This window comes from Cibotium barometz, chromosome 2, assembly GCF_041138505.1.
Source record: "Cibotium barometz isolate CiBa-2024 chromosome 2, ASM4113850v1, whole genome shotgun sequence".
Taxonomy (NCBI): domain Eukaryota; kingdom Viridiplantae; phylum Streptophyta; class Polypodiopsida; order Cyatheales; family Cibotiaceae; genus Cibotium; species Cibotium barometz.
Genome location: NC_141047.1, coordinates 75,944,994 through 75,970,342, shown reverse-complemented (window position 1 = coordinate 75,970,342; position 25,349 = coordinate 75,944,994). Strand labels below are relative to the sequence as shown.

At 44.4% G+C, this 25,349-nt stretch overlaps 2 protein-coding genes across 2 annotated transcripts in view; one reads left to right on the top strand and one right to left on the bottom strand.

Moving 5' to 3' along the window:
- Nucleotides 1-3,872: 3,872 nt before the first annotated feature.
- LOC147641477 (NEDD8-specific protease 1-like) overlaps nt 3,873-25,349 on the top strand; it is a 103,663-nt gene continuing 82,186 nt past the window's right edge. Inside the window, exon 1 of the mRNA XM_086821801.1 lies at nt 3,873-4,222. Within this exon, the coding sequence (XP_086677927.1) occupies nt 3,959-4,222 (264 nt within the window). The 5' untranslated portion in view covers nt 3,873-3,958. The remainder of the gene's footprint in view (nt 4,223-25,349) is intronic.
- LOC147641479 (uncharacterized) lies at nt 5,821-8,750 on the bottom strand. Its single transcript, XM_086821795.1, has 3 exons — nt 6,912-8,750; nt 6,507-6,828; nt 5,821-6,384 (listed from the first exon to the last, which is right to left on the bottom strand). The coding sequence occupies exons 1-3, from the start codon at nt 8,396-8,398 to the stop codon at nt 5,911-5,913; spliced, it is 2,283 nt and encodes a 760-aa protein (XP_086677921.1). The 5' UTR covers nt 8,399-8,750; the 3' UTR covers nt 5,821-5,910.

Sequence of the window (25,349 nt, the reverse complement as noted above, 5' to 3'; positions counted from 1 at the left end):
GAGGATAAGCAAGAGAAGAAGAGGTGATTAGAGTAAAGCATGCCCAAACCCCAATCCTAAACACATTCACACATGCTAGATTATAGTTATTACAAGAGAGATTAGAGAGAACACTAAACTCTATTGCATGAGTGGGGATTATTAAGCTACAAACATGAGAAGTTAGCTTTTATAGTTGCAAGAGAGATTAGAGTGAACACGAAAGTCTATTTCATGAGTGGGGAGTGCATGAGTGGGGGATTATTGAGTTACAAACATGAGAAGATAGCTTTTATACCTCATAAACCTTTTCTCACTAGGCCGCACGAGAGTAAGTGACCCAAGACACCCATTATTAACTACATGGCTTTTTTAAGTGTTTGGCCATTCTGCCTTTCTAGCCAGGTTTCCTAAGTATAAGATGTGGGAGCACCTTAAAAATTCTTACAATGCCAAATATAAATTTTGATATAAGTAAATGATGAGAATTACCTAGGCCACCCAAGAGTAAGTGATGTGAGGCCCCCATAACCAATTATAAGACTTTTACAAGTGTTTAGAGTAAGTGACCTAAGGCTCCCATGACCAATTATAAGGCTTTTATAACTTTCTAGCTAGGTTCCTCATGTTATGACCTTGTAGTACAACACCTGGGAATGTTTAAAGAGTGCTTACAACGTCAAATGTTGAGAACTAGAGTATAAGTAAAGATGCTCATTACAAATTATGCAGATGTTGTCACAATGAACCATGCAAACAAAAAGTGGTTAATAATATGATGTATAAGAGTTTGTGTATTACCTCTCGGAAAAGTACATATATGTGAATTTTGAAGAAAACCTTGGATGTATTAGAGTTTGTGCATAGTGTAATTTCTTATTAGCTCTTATGCATATTAACTTATGCATTAGCTCTTATGCTTTAAGAGAGTTTGCATGTAATCTATACTGCATTGAGAGCTTGTGTAATCTCTCATATGCATAATTTCATGCATTGAGAGTTGATGTAGAAGCTCTTATGAATAATCTAATGAATAAGCTCTTAGGAATAATCTAATACATTAAGAGATATTGCACAAGAGAAAACATGTAAACCCTCACACATTAGCTCTATGCATAATCTAATGTATTTATTAGCTCCATATAAAATCTAATGTATTAAGAGCTAATGCATAAGCTTTAAGCTTATGCTCCAATATCTAAGAGCTACATAAGCTCGTATGTAATACACATAAGAGCTTACGTATATTGCATTAGCTTATAAGAGATAATGGATAATCTCTTATACATAAGAGCTTACGTAGTAGCTCTTATGTATAGAGAAGGGATTATGTGTTTGTTTTTTGCATTATGCATATAAAATCAAAGAAGAATTCAAAACCATAGTACACACAAGGGTGCCATGTTAATATGATTATTGGAAAAGAGAGGATGAGAATCTTTTCATAGAGTTTTTAGTATGGAGAAGAGACATGTTTGAAAGCTTTTATGAAAACCTTCAAATAAAATCTTATTGTTATGATAAGTTATTATTAAAACTTTATGCATATAGCTAATGCGAATTGTTTGAAAGCTTTATGAATATGTTGCAACGACCATATGTTAGTGTAGCAATTAGAATGGAGTTTTAGAGTCCCCAGGTTGTGGGTCCAAATCTCCCTTATGCGACGATGGCACTTGTGTGTGTGTGTGGGTGATAACATGTGTACTTTCTACTTTCGAGCCAACACAAAAAAACTTATTGTTATGATAAGTTATTATTAAAACTTTATGCATATAGCTAATGCGAATTGTTTGAAAGCTTTATGAATACGTTGCAACAACGACCATATGTTAGTGTAGCGGTTAGAATGGAGTTTTAGAGTCCCCAGGTTGTGGGTCCAAATCTCCCTTATGCAAGCGATGGCACTTGTGTGTGTGTGTGTGGGTGATAACATGTGTACTTTCTACTTTCGAGCCAACACAAAAAAACTTATTGTTATAATAAGTTATTATTCTATGCATATAGCTTATTCATAGCTCTATGTATAGATCTCTTATATAAATAAAAAAGAAAAATTAATTAAAATCTCAAATTACACATATTAATATTTAAAGCTTAGCACATTTACCTCAAGGGGAAGAAACTACAAAACAATTTAAAGAAAATTATCATTAATTAGTAAAAACCAAGGGGATTTGCCATTATTTAGAGAGAAAGAAAAGAAAAACAAACTCACCTTCCTTGTCGAGTGCGGAGCTTTAACCTACAAGGGAGTGAAGGAAGAAAACAAAAGGTAGGAAATAAAAGAAACAAGGGAAAAAGGAAGAGAAAGGTGAGTTCGTTTTACTTTTTAGTAACAATAGAGTTTGGGGCTTACCATACTTACTTTGCTTATGTACTTAATTCTTGGTTTTTAACTCTTGAAAACTCGCTTTCTATGTAAAAAGAAGAAGGAAGATTGGAAACCTTAATCCCTATTAAGAGTAAAAACAAAAGCAAGGGCAACATGCATATGATTCACTACACATAATGATTGAGGAGAATAGGAGGGTAAGTTGGAGCTCTAATAGTTGGAGAAAGAAATGGAGGGCAATATGGGAAACCGATATTCCTACAAAATCCGAGGTTTTTCTTTGGAGAGTATGTATGGGAGCCTTGCCTATTGGAACTAAGCTGGTACAGAGATATTTCACCAGTGGTGGCTGCTATCCCAGGTGTAAAACTGCTCTTGAGGATGGAAAACATGTCTTTTGGGACAGCCCTGCTTCTTCAGAGATACTTGGACCAAAATTGGAAATGGGTTTATAGTAATATAGGGATACAAGGTCAATGGGGGGATTGGCTACTAGGGAGATGGGCAATTAATGATGGACATGCTGATTTGATCTTCAATGTAATCAGATTTTGTTGTCTTTTGGAGATATGGAACACCAAGAATTGTATAGTATTTCAAAAAGTAAGTGACACAGGGATAGATGCATAAATGTATATATATGTTTTTGTCCATACATTTGGTAAATAAGTTGAATAAGAATGAGATGATACAGATGATTCAGGCCTTGTAGCTATCACTTGACTCCTATTCTTGAGAGGGAGACTATCATTCATATTGGGTTGAGCCTAACAGGTTGTTTATATGCTTTCAGGGAATCACAGGACTGAATCTGAAGTCAAAGCCAGTTAAGTTTGGACCAAAGACTAGAAGATGGTATAAGAAAGTGAAGTAGATGGATTACACATTTATGGCTTTTATTGAAAACCTGTTTGGAACCAGACTTATAGTCAAAATCTGGTCTAAGAAGGGAGATGTTCTGGAAAAGCAGTCACCTAAAGGATGCACTATTGGGAATGTGGATGGGAATGTAGATGTGAATGGAAATGTGGATGTGAATGGAATGTAGATGTGAATGGAAATGTGGATGTGATGTATGTATGTATGTGGATGTGGATTGAAGCCTGCGTTCAACTAGGGTATCAGATCTCATGGGAGAAGTCTTACTTTGTATTGGAGGATGATAGATGGTCTTTGATCTTCTGCAGTTTACTAAATAGGGTCTGAATGATGATAAAGTGATGTAAAGTTGCTTTTTGGTAAATAAAAATATATATCTATTAGTCCCAAAAAATGCATTCTCTCCAAAGTGAGCATAGATTTGAATAGAAATCGCCTTAAGACAAAAAAAAACTCTTTACAAGAGTCGTTTGGCATCCCATTTACAAGGAGAATGATGATAGGGGGAGTGTTGTTTAATCCCCTTGTTTTTTGGTCAAGTACCCTTTACACACAGCTAAATGCTCAAGAAAAAGTGGGACAATGGGATCCTCTTTCCAAAAAGGGGGCTTTGTGTTCATTGGTCCTTTTCTAGCTCCCGTTAAGCCTAAGCATTGCTGAAGGGTTGAAAAAAACATTTTCGAGCACTTGGGGTTTACCTTAGAATGCGTTAATTACTGCCCTTTTGTATGGCATTATTATATATCGATTTTGGTCACTAATCAGATGACAAGTTCTGGGAAAAGCAAAATGGCTGCTGACAGGAAGGTGTTCAGCTGCGGCGACGTGGTGTTGTGGAGCTCGGATGTGGAGGCGCTGCGCTGCCGTGACTTCCTGAACGACCGCCTTATCGAGTTCTTCTTCGCCCACCTCTCGGCCCCCGATCACCTCCTCCTGGTCTCGCCCGCCATCACCTTCTGGATCTCCCACTGCCCGGACACCCACACCTTACACGCCACCATCGATCCTCTCCGCCTTCTAGAGCGCGAGGTATGCCATTCATTCCTTCCGCTCGAAACATTAAGGCATAAGGGAACCCTTGCTTTTCACGGGCATGTGCAGAGAAGAAGTCTTTACATGTGACAAGGAAGAAGAAAGAGAATGTGCAGTTGCCCTCATGGTGTTACCATGCACTACATGTAAAAAAGGAGACACGAAAATGATCAAGAGATCAAAAGAGATGTATTTCTATCGAAATCACATGTAACCCTATGAAACTTGAAAGCTTACGGCATGCATCAGAAAAGGATGCCCTCTCACTATGCATGTGGCTAGGGCAGAACAACGAAGATGTGTAGATAAGAAGTTTGCTCTCATTGTGTCACCATGCAAACCATATAATAAAAGAAACAAGAAGCCACTCTGAAGGGGGATACCATCATCGTCATGGTTGCACAGCAGAAAACATGTCTGAGGGTCCCTCGGTAGAAACATATTTGAGCCTTATAATTTTTAGTCCTTTTAGAGTAAGGCCTACCAGATCTGAACAACTTAGCAACATTGGATTATTTCCCGCACAGTTGACATGTCAGAATCTGAATCCCCTGTATGTCAATGAATCTTGGAGTGCTGAGATTTTTGTTTTTGTGGCGTACTTTGTTGATGTGGATATGGCTCCCCCCTGTACAAACAAGGAGGATAAGTTGGACAGAACCAACAATGCTCATTTGAAGCTGAATATGCGGATCTGGTTCATTCATAAAGGTTTGTGGGAGATTGTTTAGGGCAATGAGAAGAAGCCTAAGTGTCTTAGAAATCGAGGCGTTGGACTCTAGTTCAGGGTGATGAATTCTTTGCGGAATTATAAGACTGGGAGGATTGTGATTCTAAGGCGCACTCGGTGCTTGTGTGGACCATTACAAAGGAGGTCTGACCGGCTGTGTAAACTCTTGCTAGTGCACATCAAGTTTGGTCCAAGTTGGAGGATCTCTATGCTCGAGGTTCATCGATGAGGGCAGTTACTTTGCAAGGGCAACTCTACAGTTTGGTATTTCTTGCTAGTAGTTCTATGCAATCGTTCCGTATGAAGGCCAAGGTTATCCTTGACCAGTTATTGGCAATGGGTGCTGCCTTGTTCTTTGCGTAGTTGGCTGCAATAATCCTCACAAAGCTTCCTCCGGAGTACGACGTGGTTTCTTGGGCTTTGAGATGCTAGGTCACAAGTTAGTCGGATTTTGATGACCGCAACTCCCTTCTCTTGGAAGAAGAGTTTTTTCTTGTTTCTGAGGGTCAGATCAAGGTGTCTCTTAATAGTCCGGATGAGGCACTTGCTTTAGTACCATAGTTGCCAGGCGTTTCAGAAACGGCAGGTATGAAACGGGTTTCATACGTTTTGAAACGTTTCATAAAAGGTAAGAAACGGGTAAAAAAACGTTTCATACAAAACAGAAAAAACATGTATATTTTTTACTTGAAATATACAAAAGAAAAAAATATTGACAGAACTTTTAAGAGACCACATTGAATTCATTTCAATAAAAACAGAATACATGTAAGATATGATGATATCACAAATCACGTGGGTGATCACTGATGACTAAACAAAAATCAAAAAGCATCACCACGTGGGTGATGATTCATGAGTCATGACTCTAAATCCAAGATCAAAATAAATAACATGTCCAAAGTTCAAACTAAATAACATGTCCAAAATCCAAATAAAATGATACTGGCAGCTGCTAGCTACTATCTGCATCCTCATCTGCATCCTCATGCTCATCCTCATCTGCATCTTCTGCCTCTGCAGCCTCACTCTCAAGGTCACTGCCGGTAGCCGAGTCCTCAAAGGCCTCATCCTCTAGAGGTGCAGGTGCACCACTAGTACTAGCCTCTCGAGAAGATCGTGTAGTGCGAGCCGGAGCCATGATCTCCTCATAGAGCATAGAATAGATGTCTCTCTCCTCCTGAGGAATGTCGGGAATCTCCTTGCACTTCATGATATCAATCTTGTCTGGATTCACTTGGCGAGGCTCAATGGGATGACCCTTTTGTTCTAGCAATCGGAGATTGCAATGACAAAAGACAAGCCTCTCCAACTGTGCTGAGGACAGTCTATTTCTCTTTTTCGTGTGAAAAAGAGCCCATGTACTCCAGTTTCTCTCACAAGGCCCTGAACTGCAATCCTGGGAGAGAACTCTCAGTGCAATCCGTCTCTACATTGCACAAAAAAGAATGTTAAGTTAGAGTCAAAAAGACAGTAGCATTTGAATGTGGATTTTGAAAGAATAGGACTCACGAGACAAAGATACAAGATTCAAGAATCAAGAAACCTTACCAAGTTGGGTGTCCCAATACCGTATTTCTCCCACCAAGACACTGGCTCCAACTGTGTCTCCCTGAGCAATGCAGTAGCTCGCCCAAACATATGGCTACCGTTGCGGTAAATGAGAAGCTCATCCTCGAGCTTTCTCATCAGCTGTATATCACCTCCCACTCCCACCAACTTGGTAATGTACTCGATCCATCCTGACTCTAGCTCCTCATTGAGGTATTGCTCCTCATTCCTCCAAAGGGGATGCAAAATGTGAGCAACAGCATGGATTGGCCTATGAAACCAATCCCAACGCCGATTCCAGATCTCCTTAATATCTTGAACTCTGCATGTAACATGTGACACACATAAGAGATCAAGATTTATAAAATAACTCAAAGACTAAAGTTAAAGCCCAAGGGTGAGCACCTGTCACGCGACAAGGTAGTGAAATCATTGAGAGCTTCACCAATTCTGTCCATGAACTCATAAAGCAACCCAATGGTACTTCCCTCCATGTCTGTGAGCCGAAGGACACTATACATGGGCTGAAGTGCCTTCACAAGTCCCTCTGCATCCTGCCACCAAGTATCTCTCATGACCATACGAGAGAATGCTATAGACTTGGGCTCATCCTTGTCCTCCCATGCTGTCCATTCACGACACACAACTGTGCGTAATAAGCCATGTCGCACTCTCACTAGTCTCTCCACCACAATAAACATATATGCAAACCGAGTTTTGGAGGGCTTTAGAAGCTCAAGATCACTATTGGCCCTGTACATGCTCAAAACCTTTGGCCTCTTTGTGACAAAGTTCACCATGGTAGATGCAGCTGAAAATACATGGCTCACCCAATCAAGCTTTCCCACATCCTCAATCATCAAGTCAAGGCTGTGTGCTGCACAAGGTGTCCACACAATCTTGGGGAACTCCTCCTCTAACATCCTGCCCATGGATACACAATTGGACCCATTGTCCGTGATCACCTGCACAATGTTATCAGGCCCAATTTCATTGATTGCCTGGCGCATGTGGGACATAATGAACTCCCCTGTAACCACTAGCCCTGGCACCGATGCATCTATGGCACGAATGAACATTGTGCCTTTGCAGGAGGACACAAGAATGTTGTACACATTTCTCTTCCGCGCATCTGTCCATCCATCACAAAGCAAAGTACAACCATACTTTGCCCAAGTGGCCTTGAGAGGCTCCATCTCCATCTCCACAGCCAGTTGCTCCTTGCGAAGCTCAGTAGTGCGCAATGTCTCATAGGAGGGGCCATCCCACTCACACCCAATGCGGGAGATAGCTCTCATTGCCTTCTTCCATCGAGGAGTCCTGACAATGTGGAAGGATAATCCACATTGAATAAACAACTTCATCAACTCCCTCGTTGCCTCTTTCATGGCAGCCTTTTGCATCCCTGCCTGTACATGTCCTTTCTTGAACACTGGAAGACTAGTTCTTTTGGCTCGAGGTGCCGAGCTAGAACCACCTGCAACACCACCTGCAACATCACCACTGGTATCTTCCTCTCTGATACTGCGAGTCCTCTTGGAGACACTTTGACGTGCTTCAGGCTCTCCCAGATTGGGGATATCCTCAAGGGGGATACCTAGCTGCATGGCCTTCCAAGCCTTGAGGCTATCATAGATTTCTTGTGGCACATGCTTACATGGCCCAATGCCGAAACCCTTTGTTTGTGAGAAATGTGCCTTCAACCTGGTGAGACTGCCATGGTGCTTATCAGCACAAAAGTTGCATTTCCACTTTCCGGAGCCTGAGCCACCATATCTAGACTCGAAGGTGACATTGTTCCAAAGAGAATCACCTGTTCGAGGCATCCTACAAGATGAGGATAAATGCAGATTGTTGGCCCTGCAAGTGCGACACCGTCGAAGATATGCCATAAATATTGAAGGAAGAGAAAAAAGTGTGCTGTTTTGTGAGTTGTGCAGAGAAAACCAACTTAGAGCAAAACAGGACTTTACCCTTTTGGAAGACCTCCACAAGGCCCAAGGACACCAAGGAGCTGGGGGTCGACAGATGCGATGGAAGGACAAGATGGATGCACGCAAATCGGCGAACTCGCATGCGGCGGCCACCGGGAAGCGTGATAATATGCGCCGTACGAATCCAGGAAAGAAACGTTTTTTGAGGTTTTTAAAAACTGCATCTTTTAAGAAACGCGTTTCATACTGTACGAAACGTTTAGAAACGTTTCGTACGTTTCATAAGTGTATGAAACGCGTTTCTATGCAACACTGTTTAGTACAAAAGAAAGGTCAGAGTCGTTGCTACTCTTGTGGGAAGAAAGGATATTTGTTTAAGGATTGCCTGTCCAAGAAGAAGGGCAAGGACAAGAGCAAGGTAAGGGCAAGGGCAAGGCTTCATCCTAGAAGAAGGACAAAGATACGACACATGAGAGTGATACAGATACTTCTAGTGACTCATCGAGGCTTCCTAGGGCGATTTCGATCTAGGAGGACTGTGATGGTGTTCTTCTCTAGCTATACAGATTGTTTCCCCCCATGTGCTTCTAGCCAGAGGAGGCTTGTGAGCCGGAGAGGGGGGGGCTATTAGCAGCTCCATTGTGGTGCATGGGAACCGTGTGTTGGAGTTCCAATCATTAAAAATATGGCAGGACAAGGTTAGCTTGGTGTAGTAGAGATTATGGGCTCGATGAGTTCCAAGTTCATTGTTTGAGGTTTTTTGGACGTGTTGTGTTCACAGTTCACTATTGGGAGATTATGGGTGTGGTTTGTCCGACGGCTCATCATTCTATATACTTGGAGTCCACTACACACACTGGTGTGGGAATTCGGAGCCAAGCAGATTTCTTTGTTGTTTAGGGTGGCATTTTGTTTCGAGGAGTTAGCAGGTGCTCTTTCCGAGGTGTATCCGGTACTGGGTAATGCTCGAGTGTCTATGGTTGCTGTAATATGCAGCGAAAGTCTTTGTATTGGAAGATTCTGTCACACAAATGCTCACATCGTCTTCTGTATCCTGAGTTTTGTGAGTTTAGCAATTCACTTTAATACTTCAAACTTTAAAGAGATGAGAGAGAGATATATGAGAACTGTATACCAGATTGGGTCCCAAATTACCCACTGAAGGGCCGCCTATCCCGATAACGTGATAGTATTTGCTTTATTACTATAGAGAGAATGACTGTGGATTGTAGATAAGCCAAATGCAAGATCTCGGAGGATCGGAAGCCTGGCTGAATTGTACACGGCTGTAGAAACACCTCGATGAACTGATCTCGAGTCTATGCACTCTTCCCAAGGGCATGAGGAAGGGCTGCACACCTGAGGCTGAGAAAGGATAGCGCTGGACTGTTCTAAGCTATGTAACTATGCTGTAAATGCTTATGAATGATATGTTACCTTCGCCCATGAATGATTCTCTCCAAGTGGGTTAAGGGACTTGACTGACTGACTGACCCGCTAAGGCTGAGGAATGACCTATGTAGCTCGTGCCTTACTTATCCTGGACTGAGGATGTACAATGGGGTCATGGCGTGCGACAAATATCATCCTATTGGGTTCTAATAATGTACAAATGTTGCACTGCTGATGATGAGCCAGTTTGTCACCATGCACTGAGTGCAGAGTGCATGTGACATTCCCTCCTGCTTAGCTTGGTGGCAGGTTCATGGCTTCCAAGTAGTCCGCCAACAACTGGAGGTACTCCTGGAAGAACTCCTCATCTAGCCATACGGCTTCGTGGATACCTCGATCTCGGAATTTCGTATAGAACTGGCGTATCCGTTGACCGGAACCATGCTTGCAACGATGAAGAAGGATATGCTCGGGCTCAATAACTTCTGCTTCGTCTACCACGTCTGGCTGCTGTTCATTTGAAACATCAAACACTTCTGGACCAACATATGGTTTTAGCCAAGAAACATGGAAAACATCATGCATTGTTCAATTGGTAGGCAATTTTAACTTCATGGAGACATCACTTAACTTTTTGACTATTGGAAAAGGGCCAAAACTATGGAATGAAAGCTTGGGACAATGTTTGTCCACTTGTTTCAATCTTTGTTTCATGATGCAATGAGAGACCCAATTCCCTTCCTTGAAGTGGATATCTCGTCTAAACTTACATGCTTGTCTGTGAACTGAATAATGGCCAGGCTCAAAATTGAGGGCCAAATTGGGTTGAGTACCAAACTTTGCGGAATCGACATACTGACTTCTAAGTCTTTTCCAGAGATGTTGAGAATGGTAGACTCCTGACTGGTCTGGATGTTGGTCTTTCTACTAACACCATCTACTAATGGGTTATGCTGACCAGGGATGTACTTGATCATTCCTCCAACCTGGTGGAAGAGATGACATTGTCTAGTGTACTGAGCACTCCACTGGGCACTTGGCATCATCGGGAGCCACTTAAGTGCTTGGTGCATAGTCACAGGGGACGGAGGGGACGGCAGCTTGGAACGCCGGGACGGCGGGGACGAACGGACGTCCCCCATGGCGCGTCTCACAGGGGACGGCGACAGGGACGACGCAGGGACGGGGGCGCCGGTCGGGGACGGCACTGTGCGGGGACGGCAGAGAGCCGTTGCGCCTTCCCGTTTCTAGGCGTTTCGCTTCCCGTTTCTAGCCGTTTATGGCTGTTGGCTCTTTGAGGCTTGGCCCTCTCTCTCTCTCTTGCCCTTGAGGCTTTCCTCTCTCTCTCTCTCTCTCTTGCCTATCTATATAAGAACAAGCCTCTACAAGGCTACAAGCACACACAAGTTCACAACTCTCAAGGCTCAAGCTTTCAAGGCTCAGTATGGGCGCCAGGCCTTGCTACCCATTGGTGGACACAGATAGAGAGACCACAGGCCCTCATGATGGCACGCATGATACGCAGCAAACCGTTAGTACCTCATGACGTTATCCGAGCAGAGTTTGCTGCGCCTCCTATGATGGTAGAGGCCATATTTCAGACTATATGCCTGCTAGACAGATTCAGAGAGATGCCACAGCACAGATTATCATACAGAGCTTTTCAGGCATCTAGACAGTTGGCTGAGGCAGGAGACAGAGGATCATGGTATGCACAGGTCACACATTGGTTCTCATAGCATGGCCTAGACATGGATCATCTACCACCATTCCAGTATGACAGGGATGCACCACATATCCGTCTCTCTCATAGTGAGAGGAACAGAGTATTGAGACAGGATCTATGGCAGCTCTATACACGAGAGACATGGATATCACCTACACAGCCTCTTCCACCGAAGATGCTATACTACAGAGATCACTTCATGAGTATCACTGATGATGGATTTATAGAGAGGCCTAGATACATGGAGGGCTTTTTACCACACGGCTCCCGAGTGGCTATTGGTCAGCTCAGAGTTTCATCACACCGATTGGAGATTGAGACTGGCAGAGCAGCACGGATCCCCCGAGAGGAGAGGGTATGCAGATTGTGCAGAGAGGAGGTGGAGAGTGAGGAGCATTATGTATGCAGATGCAGAGCATATACAGCCATCAGAGAGAGATATCCCATTTTATTCAGAGAGCCACATTCCCTACGCTAGATCTTTGAGACAGCAGACCAGCGCATACTGGGGAGATACATTCTAGACATACAGCGCCACAGAGAGACATTATTACAGGCTCAGACAGCTCCAGAGGGGGGGCGACAGACACAGATTACTACATTTTTTCAGAGATCCATACCCCTCCCAGCCCCTACACGGCAGGGAATTACTCTCCAGAGAGCAGAGACACTTAGAGCCCGTAGGAGACAGAGGACACCTGGCTTTCGGACACCACGCCTATACCAGAGAGAGATGACAGAGATCAGAGCTCAGTTTCACAGAGAGGGTGCGGAGCGACTAGCTCGCTTCAGAGCACACCCAGGCATGTTCTTCAGGGAGCTGTGGACACCCCCTTCACTGATGTATACCATTTTATACCCCCAGTATGGTACAGGATGGAGCTAGCTAGGTTGCATATCATGATTGTATACTCCATGCATATAGCTTTGCATTCTCCTAGTAATAGAGCTCCATCCCCTGCACACCCAGATTCAGCTTTTTTATTCAGTACTTTTTCATTTTGTTGGGATGACAGAGGATACCCCATACAGGTACTCCGATTTGTCTCATAGGCCGAGTTCGGTCTTTTGGAAGACGTTAATAAAATCTTTCTTTCTTTCTTTCTTTCAAGCTTCTTCTCTCTTCCAACTTCCAAGTTCCAAGCCTCTAGGCTCTCACACAAGGCCCGCGGGCCGCCGCCCTACTATCTAGATTCTAGAATCTAGACTCTCTCTCTCTCTCTCTCCCCTTTTGATGTTTACACGGATGCTTCTGATATTGCCACTGGTGCCGTCTTAATGCAACAAGGACGTGCTATTGCGTTTGACAGTCATAAGCACTCTGCAATTCAAGGAAGGTACCCGGTATATGACAAGGAATTTTTAGCTATTGTTCATGCCTATCGTACATGGAAACATTATCTTCTTGGTGCGGATTCAGTGGTGAAAACAGATCATCATTCTTTGAAATATATCTTCACGCAGCCAGTTATGAATGCTAGGCAAGCACGTTGGGTCGAATTCTTAGCCAATTTTCATATGACAATTGAGTATGTTCCTGGTCTTACCAATGTGGTTGCGGATGCCCTCAGTCGTATGCTATCAGCTTTGGTCTTGTCTATTTCTACAGCTGAAATGGATATACCTCAAAGTTTCAAGGACCGTTATTCAATAGATCGTGATTTTGGAAATGCATTTCGAATTCTCAATTCTCAGAATGCAACTCCTTCCGACTTAAAGATTTATGGCGCATATACAATAGTGGATGATTTATTATATTATCAGGACCGTATTTGTGTACCTCATGATACTCATGTTCGAAGAGTATTGGTGAAAGAACATCACGAGGTCACTTATGCTGCACACCCAGGCATCAACAAGACTTATCGTCTTTTGACAGCTACATACTATTGGTCTCAAATGAAGCAAGATGTTATTAAGTTTGTTACAACGTGTCTCTCGTGCCAACGTATGAATGCTAGCAGACAAGTTCCAGCTAGTCTTCTTCAACCACTTCCAGTTCCCAATGAACGCTGGGAAAGTGTTAGTATGGATTTTATCACTTCATTGCCACGTTCTTCTAAAGGCAATACACGGATTCTTGTGGTGGTTGATAGATTTTCTAAAATGGCACATTTCATCCCGTGCAAGAAAGCAGCCCAAGCTTCAGATATTGCAGTATTGTTTATACAGTATATCTTCAAACTTCATGGATTGCCAAAATCTATAGTTTCAGATCGAGATCCAAAGTTTACACGACATTTTTGTTGGGTTTTATGCTGTGTATGCTCCTAGAGGAGTGCTAGTGATCATCAGTAGATTACTGGGGCACTTTTTACTTCAGTTAGTGGAGGTTTTTTCCCCCAGTTTAGCTTAGTTTCACTTATAAGCAGTTTATAAGTGTTTTGGTCCACCCGGCACATTTTATGGCCGGACATGTGAACACATCTTTTTAGGTCACTTATTATGTGGCTATTGTACTTCACATTTTATCATCTGAATACACAAAGAGTCATGTGCTCTCTCTCTGCTTCCCACGCTTGTACTTGCAGCACCTCCAAGCCCTAACCCTAACACTCCAAAGGCCTTCATTTGGTATCAGAGTATCGTTGGCCTGCCCTTGCCCTGCCCGTACACTGCCGCCTTCAGGTTTTGTCCAGCCTGTACATCAGTACCTGCCCATACACAGTCAGCGCCGCCTTCAGCAGGTACATTGCAGCTTCCGTACCAGCACTGCAGCTTCCGTACCAGTTCGCCGACAGCAGCCTTCAGTACAGTACTGCACCTGTCAGCGCCGCCTTTACACCTGTTAGCGCCGCCTTCATTTGGTACTAATACAGTCGACTGTTTTAGTACCGTACTGTATTGTGGTCGCCCTGCTCCGTACAGTCCTCTGTACACACCTGCGCAGACAGCCGTACAGCTGTCAGTACAAGCAACCAGCAGCAGACAGAGTTCCGTACCTGTTCCGTACCAGTCAACAGTACCTGCAATGCGTTCGACTGCATTTACCTCCCGCTTCCGTACTGTACCTGCTTCAGTGCTACTTCCGTACAGCACCAGTCGACTGTACCTGCACAGTACAGTCAACTGTACTTGTTCATTTGGTACCAGTCGACTGTACCTGCACAGTACAGTCAACTGTACTTGTTCATTTGGTACCACAACATACTCAGTACAACTATGGTAAGCATTACAAATTTTGATTTTTGGGCATTTCTATTTTCTTTGTGAAAATCTACAGGCACTACAGGCAGACTTTCTTGCAAAGAAATCTACAGGTTTTTTGCAAGTTTGTGGGTGCAGTAATTTTGGGCATTTTTGGGGCATTTTGGCATTGTGTAAGCCATTTTTGCTGCTCTACTCAGTCATTGGTGCATTGAGCTGCACATTCAGAGGATTGAGAGTGCAGGCATATTTGGGTGAATTGTATTCAGGGGAGTACAGTTGCTTTCAGGGTTCTTGCTATTGGGTTTTTTGATACACAGGTACAACATTGTGCATATGCATAATGGCAAATCAACAGTAGAGTGATGTATTCACGTATTTGTCTAAGGAAGACAAATTGGACGGCACGAACTACTCCTTGTGGAGTTTTATGCTGAAAAATGTGCTTGTGGCGAAAGGTCTTTGGGATTTTGTTAGTGGTGATGAACCACGTCTAGGTCCATTGGCTCCAGAGACTCCTCCCCAAGGGGGTGCTCGTGGACGAGGACAACAGGTACAGGCTCCAACGCAGCCATTGCCTGTTCAAAGAACAAATGCTCAGAAGACATGGGATGCCAGGGATGCACAAGCTTTGTCACTCATTGCATTGTCAGTACAGAGGTCTATTATACCTCATATTCGTTCAGCTGGCTCTTCACAGAATGCATGGGTGACTTTGGAGCAGATGTATGCTGCTCGTAATGAGGCTCGAATCTCGTTTTTGAAGAGAGAGCTTGAAAATCAGAAAATGCATGAAGGAGATGATATGTCTAGCCTCTTAAACAAGCTGCAAGATTTGAGAGAGCAACTCATCAATATGGATGAGATTATTCCTGAGACACAGCTTGTGTCCACCATCTTGCACTCTTTGCCAAGATCTTACTTGGCTTTTCATACCTCTTTGAACCTCAGCATGAGGAATGCTGCTGAACCCCTTAAGTATCAGGAACTTGTTGCTCTCTTACTACAAGAAGAGCAAATGAGGAAGAATATGAATATGAACACGAGTGCTGAACAAGCATTTACTATAGGTCAAAAGGGGAAAGGAAAAACTCAGCCAAAGAGTTCAAATCAGAATTCAGGTGATGGTGGTTCATCTCAAGATACCAAGAAAGGTGATGGACAGCCCAAGAAGAAGGGCAAATGTCATTACTGTAAGAAGCCAGGTCACTACATCACAGAATGTAGAAAGAGGATTGCCAAAGAGAAGGCAAAAGAATCTGGGATGTCTGTAAATGATGCCTAAAGCTCCTCCAGAGACTGCTTCTTTTGTTGAGGACATGGATTACTGTTTCTATACATGCAGCTATGATGCCTCTTGGTCTTCACAGGCACTCAGTATTACAGAGCATGCATGTACTTGGTATTTTGATAGTGGTGCCTCAAAGCATATCACATCTCGCAGGGATTTGTTTTGTCATGTTGGCCCTGCCCCTGTTGGCAAAACTGTTCAGTGTACCAACAATGCTTCATATCCAGTTCGTGGCATTGGGGAGATTCAGCTCACAGCCATTGATGGCTCCATTCTCCGCCTTACAGATGCCTTATATGTACCAGGGATAAAGAAGAATTTGTTGTCCATTTCTTCTTTAGCACATTGTGGTATGCAAGTCCACTTTGATGATGATAAATGCATGGTCAGAGACAAAGCTAATGCTTTGACCTTGATGCTTACTGGTACATTATGTCATGGACTTTATCAGTTGGATGCATTTCAGCCAGTGGATCAGTCTGCTTATAATGCATTCACTCTTACTCCAACTATGGTTGATGCGGAGTTATGGCATGCTCGCATGGGGCATGTAAATTTTGGTAGTCTTATGCTTATGTAGCGACATAACATGTTTACAGATCTATCTCTCATGGAGAAGCCTCCAGATCACATTTGTGAAGGATGTATTTTGGGAAAAATGCATAGGTTTTCCTTCCCACGTGATAGGCTCTACGAGCAACTGCAAAGTTGCAGCTTATACACAGTGATCTTTGTGGTCCCATGCAGACGAAGTCATTAGGTGGTTGCTTCTATTTTGCAACATTTATTGATGACTTCTCTCGTATATGCTGGGTCTATCCTTTGACACAGAAATCACGTTGCAGAAAGGAAGAATCGGTCACTCATGGAGATGGCTAGATGTATGCTAAAGGCAAAGAGGCTACCACATATCTTTTGGGTGGAAGCTGTCATGTGTGCTTGTCATATTTTGAATCGATGTCCCACAAAGGCATTGGTTTCCATTACTCCTTTTGAGGCTTGGCATGGCCGCAAGCCTTCTGTATCACATTTTCGTATCTTTGGGTGTCTTGCATATGCACACATACCCAAAGAGTTGAGGAGGAAGTTGGATGATAAAGCCACAAAATGCATTTTTGTTGGGTATAGCCGTGAGAGCAAGGGCTACCGGTTATATGACCCACTATCCAGGAAGATATTCACTAGTCGGGATGTGATTTTTGATGAAAAATCAGAAATATCCATGGCTGGTTATGATGCAAATCAGGCTGAAAATGATGTGTTTGAAGGTCTACTACCTATGGAGTTTCATTCCACAGGTGGTGATCCAACTCATGAGGGTACAGAACAGCCAGCAAATGATGAAGGTGGTGGTGATTCAGATTGGGTTGGTGATTTTGATACCAGACATTCCACTAGTGGAAATTGTTTCTTTCTTGGCTCTTCATGCATTTCTTGGCTAAGCAAGAAACAGACCACAGTGGCCACTTCGTCTTGTGAGGCAGAGTACAGAGCAGCCTACACTACTACTGTTGAGTGTGTTTGGCTGCGTCGTCTCATGACTGATATGGATATATCAGTGGAGGAGCCTACACCTATCTATACTGATAGTCAGAGTGCCATTGGTGTGGCCCAGGAATCCTATGTTTCATGCTCGGACGAAACACATTGAGATTCACTATCATTTTGTTCGGGAGAGACTCCAGGCAGGAGATATCAGTCTGATCTACTGTCCTACAGATCAGAATGTGGCAGACATCTTCACCAAGGCATTACCACGTCCGAAATTCGAAGCATTCCACACTGCTTTGAATTTGTTTCCTTTTGGTGGATGATGTACAGTGATCACATATCACTCCAAGGTGGTTTTATGCTGTGTATGCACCCAGAGGAGTGCTAGTGATCATCAGTAGATTAGTGGGGTACTTTTTACTTCAGTTAGTGGAGGTTTTTTCCCCCAGTTTAGCTTAGTTTCACTTATAAGCAGTTTATAAGTGTTTTGGTCCACCCGGCACATTTTATGGCCGGACATGTGAACACATCTTTTTAGGTCACTTATTATGTGGCTATTGTACTTCACATTTTATCATCTGAATACACAAAGAGTCGTGTGCTCTCTCTCTACTTCCCACGCTTGTACTTGCAGCACCTCCAAATCCTAACCCTAACACTCCAAAGGCCTTCAATTTTTGGATTTCGATATTCAAGTCTCTTGTTACAAATTTACTCTTTAGCTCTGCTTATCATCCTCAGACAGATGGCCAAACGAAACGAGTTAATCAGATTTTGGAAGAAATGCTGTGACATTATGTTCAGTCTCGATTAGCTTCATGGAAAGAATATTTACCTTTGGTAGAATTTGCTTATAATAATTCTTATCATTCAGCTATTGGAATGACACCTTTTCAAGCGGCTTATGGCCATACTCCCCTTATTCCTGCCAACTTTGTTCAACATAAAGTGGCTTTAGCAGATCACCTCATTCAGGAAATGCAAGATATTATATTACAGATTAAGGATAAGATGATCAGCGTCCAAGAGCAATATCAACGCACAGCTAATAAGCGTCGTCGTCACATTGAATTTCAAGAAGGAGACTTGGTATTATTATATATTGCCCCTCATCGATACAAGACAGTGAAATCAATTTTCCCAAAGCTTCGTCCAGGATATTATGGACCCTTTCGTATTATTAAGAAGAACTCATCTCTCAGTTATAAGTTGGAGTTATCACCTTCTTGAGGTAGAATTCATCCAACTTTTCACATTTCTTGGCTCAAGAAGTTTGTGGACGGTGATTTTTCAGTTTTAGATCATTTGGATTATGTTCCAGAAATCGAAGATGAACACATAATCTTAATTCCAGAGATAATTCTTGATGTCAGACAGAAAGAAACAAGACATAAACTCACTACAGAATTTTTGGTTAAATGGAGAGATCTTGATGATTCCGACTCTACTTGGCAAAGTGATGAAGACTTGCATGAATATCCTGAACTTCTTCGGGAATTCTTTCAAAGACAACCATCTCTTCTTAGCCTGAGTCTTATTTTAAGTGGGAGGGAATGTCACGATTGTGACTAACTCTCTTAATCTCTTCTTAATTACTCATTAATCCCTTATTAACTGAAAAGACACCTGTGAAGGGTTACACCCTTACACATGGGTCACTATCAAAGGACATGTCTATTCATTAAAAGGCACACCCCTAAGTCCAAAGGACATAACCGTTGACTCAAGAGTCACACCCCTTCCAGGGATGTGTCTCTTCACTTGTACCCTTTCGGCCTCTATTTAAGAAAGGCCCCTGTCTCAATGCAAACATCTCAATCTTTCTATCAGCATTTGTCTTATGTTTGTTAATTAAGTCTTAATAATGTTAATAAAGCTATAAAAGCTTTACACGTCAGCTCCTCTTGCTTGGAGCAACTTTGGAGTACCTACAGCCACATTGCCTCTAGGAAGAGGAACCGACTCGGGTAGAGCGTGCCAATGACCTTGTCTTTGTCAGCGCGAACTTGCGAATGCTTTGCAAGAGCGTGACCAAGAAGGCAGATTCCTTCACCGAGTGGGAGATGAGTCAACAAGAAGAGCAACAAGAGGATGAGGTGCAGGAGCAGCATGCCAGTGAGGATGAGACTGAGGATGAGCTTGATGCTTCTTTGGCACAAGCTACCCATGACCATGAGGCGAGCACTTCACGTGGATGATCATTCATGGATCATGATTCATGGGCCTTACTACTTAGCTCTAGCCTCTAGCCTCTAGTCTTTAGCACTTTTTTGTCATTGACTCATTTGAGTCCGTCCATGTATTCTGCCTCCTTAAGGCTTAGTCCTGACTCCTGACTCTTGAGTCATGACTCATTTTGTATCTACTTAATTATTAATATGACTCAAAAGCTTACCATTTTAGTGTAAATTTGTGCTCATTTTGATGTACTTCCAAAGTAGAATAAGTGTAGAGTAGAAAAATAAAAAAAAAAAGTATTTTTTGAGTGCCGTTCGCTCCCCCGTCCCCGTTCCCTACTTATGGCCGTCCCCCGTCCCGTCCCCGTCCCCCGTCCCGTCCCCGTCCCCCGTCTCTTGTGACTGGCTTGGTGGTCTGTGGTGACTGTGAAAATGTGTCCATAAGGAACATGTTTCAAATGTTTGAGAACTGACTGCTGTTCTAGCTTGCCCATGAAAGTCTTGGAAAGACAAGAGGGAAACTTGCTAGGAGGTTCTGCTAACTATGGGATACTGGGTAGGAGATCATCCTTAAAAATGTTTGAATGAGAAAGGAGATATGCCAATTGAGGGATTGAAGATGATGAGACAGCGGTTATTGATGAGATAGAAGCTGTCTGAGCATAAATTAATGCTCGGCTCAGGAAAACCTTTAGAGATAATAAAGGTGTCCTGCCCCCAATTGGGAATAGGCTCATACTTATGAAACCACTGGATTTCTAAGATCATGTCACATCCCAAAAGAGGAGAGACAATGAAGACTCACTGGAATGAGGGCTTTTGAACTTGAAAAGAAAACTGTAGTGCCTGTTGAGATATGTGGGTGCGGAGACCAGGTGGTGTAGACCCGTCTACCTCCAAATGATAGGGCACTAAGGTACAGCTCATGTTGGTAGCCAACTGGGGAGAGATGGCGTCCTCAAAACTGCCCATGTCAAAAAGGCTTATGAACTGTCGGCCCTTGGCAGAGCCATAAGCTTGGATCAGGCTTTTCTGTGTGGTTGTTGCCTCACCCTCCTGCTTAGCATCAAGTACCACGGATGGCATGGAATGCATAGAAGGTAAGCTCTGAACCGCATTGGTGGTAGCAGGCGGGTTTGGAGGAGTGGGGGATACTGCGGCAACTGTGGCAGAAGGCTCTTTGGAGGCTTGCTCCGCTTGCCTTTTTGGACAATCCTTCTTACCATGTCCAATGGTATGACAAAAAAAACATCGGTTTTCTGACTTATACTGTCTTTGCTCCTCTGGAGGAAGATAGACTCCAGTGATGCCTGCTTGAGCCTTTTCCTCAGGGGTCTTCTTAGGCTTGGATTCCTTACCCCCTGAACTAGAGCTAGGATTGGTGTCTGTCTTAGTGTCTTTAGAAGACGAATTACCCTTCCCCTGTTGGGGTTTGGTACTGGACTGTGATGATTGCTTGGGCTTGCCTCCGTTCATCTTCATTTCTTCATTCTGAGCGAGAGTCAGAGCCCGGTCATATGTACTTGGTTCAAAGTTACGAATTGTGAACCAAATGTTAGAGTCTAATCCACGAATGAATTGCTCCATCTTGGCCTGCGCAGATAGCCCTAACTGCTGTGCTAAAGTAATAACCTTACCAGAAAACTGAAGCACTGGGGATCCGTTCTGTCTAAGTCCATAGAACTCATCTTTCAGACCGGTCATGTACTGGGGCGGGAGAAATCTGGTCTTCAGGTCATGGACAAAGATGTCCTAGTCAAAGGCTGTGACACCTGTGGCCTGGTCTGTATGAATACTAGACCAATGTTGCCACCAAGTGACTGCCTCACCAGTGAGATGGGGAGCCTCTAAGTGGACTTTATCTTGTGGGTCTGTGATCCTAGCTAATGGAAAATGAGCATTAAACTGATGAATAAATTGATTAACTGATGAATGATCACACTTACTATCATACTTACTGAAGTTTGGTTGATTGCGAATGACGGTTAGGGTTGAAAGAAGACTCCCAGAGCTTTTACATGTAAGATTGGTATCAGAGCTTCGGGCTGGTTCTGAGATATTGTTGCTGCCCATGTCCCACCCACCCTTACTGCATCGCGCATGGATGAAACCATCGCCCGTGTCTTGATCTTTTGGTGGTGTGGAAACTAGGCAACATTTTCACAGCATTAGGCTTAGCAAGGCTAAACACTGATTCAGTCCCAGATGAAGGTGGGCAGGTCCAAGGTACATGAAAGTGCACAGATATGAGGCCCAAGGAAAGGAACACAAGACATGGAAGAAATTCCCAGGAGGTTGGTTGGTGGTGTTCCACGTGGCCCAAGGGAATGATAGTCCTGCGAGTCGGGTGCCACTTGGGGCACGCTAGGAAAGGCTTTCAGGCAACGGTTCCAGGGGAGAATGATCCTCCAAGGGGTGGAGTGAGAGTGCCAGACTCAATACTCAAGAAAAGAAGAACAGAGAACGTGTTCAGGGATAGGGCAGGAATGGAAATGGGACAGGATGGAACAGATGCACATATCTTCATCAGAGTTAGAGTGGATTTGGAGACCGGGCCGTGTTTTCAGTGAAAAGGTTGCCAGGAAGGGAAGGATGGCAGGTTGGGACTCCGTGAATAGTTAATGGGATGATGACAGTCATCCAAGAACATAGATTGGAATCCCGTCATCAAGTTTAGCTGAGGGGGATGTCATGTGCAAGACATGCATTGGCTAATCCCAGGGCTAATCCGGAAGAGGCAACAAATAAAGAACTAGACTTGAACTTGATTTTGGAGCAGTTTTTGTTGATATTGGCAGGGAAGGAACTGGTGGTGGACAAAAGAGGCTGTCAGCCAGTGCATGAAGCAGAGGAAGACCTATTGGCTGCAGCGAGAGTGCATGGAGTTTGTCCAGGACCTGGCCGACCAGTAGTCAGCTAGTCCATCAGTTTATTCCAAGGCCTATAAAAGGCAATATTTCTCATTGTTTTCATGCATTCAGTCCACCCTTGGATTGGATCACTAGACTAGGATTTACATTAGGTTTTACACCCTTTCAAGAAGGCAGCCAAGGGTTGCAAGATCTGTATACCTTTTTGTACCATATGAATATACTGAAACTCATCTCTCTCTCTCTCTCTCTCTCTCTCTCTCTCTCTCTCTCTCTCTCGATACGGGCTCGACATCAGCACCATATCCAAGAGCGGCTAGCTCACTTACACTCACACCCGGAGATCATGCTCCGAGGTATTTTTGCCTCGCCATCGCCTATGTATCACATATTACACCCCCATTATGGTACTGGTTGGAGCTAGACAGATCTGCATTCCATTCTTGTATACCCTGTGCATATAGGTTGCATACTGAGCCTCTAGTAGTAGTGCTCCATCCATCACACCCCCCCACTAGCTCAGTACTTTCATAGTTTATTTCATGTTCATTTTGTCCTTTTTTTTCTGGACATCCAGAAGACATTGATAGTTGTACATTGATTTGTCTCATAGGTCGAGTTCGGCCTCTAGTAGACGTTAATACAGCTTTGGGCTCTGCCCCCAGTTCGCCTGTGCCCGCCAGTTCGCCCCAATTCGCCATTTCGTCTCTGCTTTCGTCTCTGCCCGCCATTTCGTCTCTGCCCGCCATTTCGCCTGTGCCCGCCATTTCGTCTTTGCCCCCTTTCCGCCAGTTCGCCATTTTGTCTCTGCTCCCCAGTTCGCCTGTGCCCGCCATTTTGCCTCTGCCCCCAGTTCGCATGTGCGTGCTAGTTCGCCTGTGCCCCCCTTTCCGCCAGTTCGCCCCAGTTCGCCATTTCGTCTCTGCTTTCGCCTGTGCCCGCCATTTCGTCTCCGCCCCCTTTCCGCCAGTTCGCCATTTTGTCTTTGCTCCCCAGTTCGCGTGTGCCCACCATTTTGCCTCTGCCCCCAGTTCGCCTCTGCCGCCAGTTCGCCTCTGTCGCCAGTTCGCCTCTGCCCCCCTTTCCGCCAGTTCGCCCCAGTTCGCCATTTCGTCTCTGCTTTCGCCTCTGCCCACCATTTCGTCTCTGCCCCCTTTCCGCCAGTTCGCCATTTTGTCTCTGCTCCCCAGTTCGCCTGTGCTCGCCATTTTGCCTCTGCCCCCCAGTTCGCCTGTGCCCGCCAGTTCGCCTCTGCCCCCCCTTCCGCCAGTTCGCCCCAGTTCGCCATTTCGTCTCTGCTTTCGCCTCTGCCCGCCATTTCGTCTCTGCCCCCTTTCCGCCAGTTCGCCATTTTGTCTCTACCCCCTTTCCCCACCCACCCTTGCTTAGGCCCCCAAGGCAGCAACATAACTCTCTCTCTCTCTCTCTCTCTCCTCCCTGCCTGTGGGAAGGACTGCAGAGTGACTTGGAGGGATGGCCCCCAGTCTCCAAGAGAAACTCGAGGCCCTTGAGATGGCAATGAAGGCACTAATCAAGGAGAACAAGAAGACATCCGATTCCAACATCAATGAGGTGGAAAACAAACTACATCGGCACATCATAGCTCTCGAAGCACGGGTCACGAACCTCGAACAAGAGAACACGGCACTCAAGGAGGAGGTGAGTGCATTGAAAGTGGAAATGGTAGCCATCAAGAATGCTGAGAAGGAAGAAGGGGAGATCAATGACAACACTCTCACGGCCATCAAAGAAGAGATCTCCAAGGAGATCACAAAGGACATGGAGGGAAAGCTCGAAGCCAAGTAGTCAGGATGGGTCGAGGTGGTAAAGAAGAACATCCGTAAAGAAGTGAGGGAGGAGACTCAAAGGGAAGAACACCAAATCATTCACACCACCATTGAGGAGGAGAAGATGAGGCATGCCCGTCGCCTCAACATTCGAGTCACAGGTATAGCCGAGACACCCGACTCCACTCCCGAGAAAGATGGACAGCTTCTATGCATGAAGCTCGGCTACAAGGAAGAGCACCCTCTCTCCTTCACCAAAGCATGGAGAGCCGGGAAAGACTCAACACGCAAGCGAGCCCTCATCCTACAGTTTGCAGGAGAGACGGAGAGGGTCACCTTCATGAGGAAGAGGGTCATACTACGAGGTTTAGAGGGAGCTCCTATTTTCTTGGATGATGATCTCACGAGGATGCAGCTTGAGCATAGGAGAACTTGCATGCCACGAGTCTTACACGCGAGGAGAGAAGGCAAGAAGGCCTTCTATCGAGATGGTCGGGTCATCATTGATGGCCGGCCCATGGATTAGCGGTTTGGGGCCTATGGGACACAGACCAGGCAACTGACAGAGATACACATGGCAGTATGGAACTGTAATGGTTCACTATGGGTGCAGCCTGGACGACTGGAGCATGTTATGGTGGGGAGAGACATCATACTTCTGACAGATACACATCAAAGCCCATAGAGAGGGCTACCTCGAGTAGAGGGATTCCAGTGGGAGTTAGCATACAGGAGGACCACACACCAGGGTACCTCGAGAGGGTCGGGGGGGGGGTAGCAGTCCTATTCAGACGGGAGCTACAGGGGAGACTGAGAGTGGTAGCACCCGATCCAGAGGCCAGATACATGTAGATCAGCTTACAGCTCTCACAGGACAGGGTTATATACATAGCTCTATGTTACTTTTCTCCATCAGGATCCTCTCTTGTCATTACAGAGGACATGCCACAGGAGGAGGAGACAGGAGCCTCGCCATACACTTGTCTGTCAGAGGACTCAGGAGATTATGCATTATTCTACACTAGGGG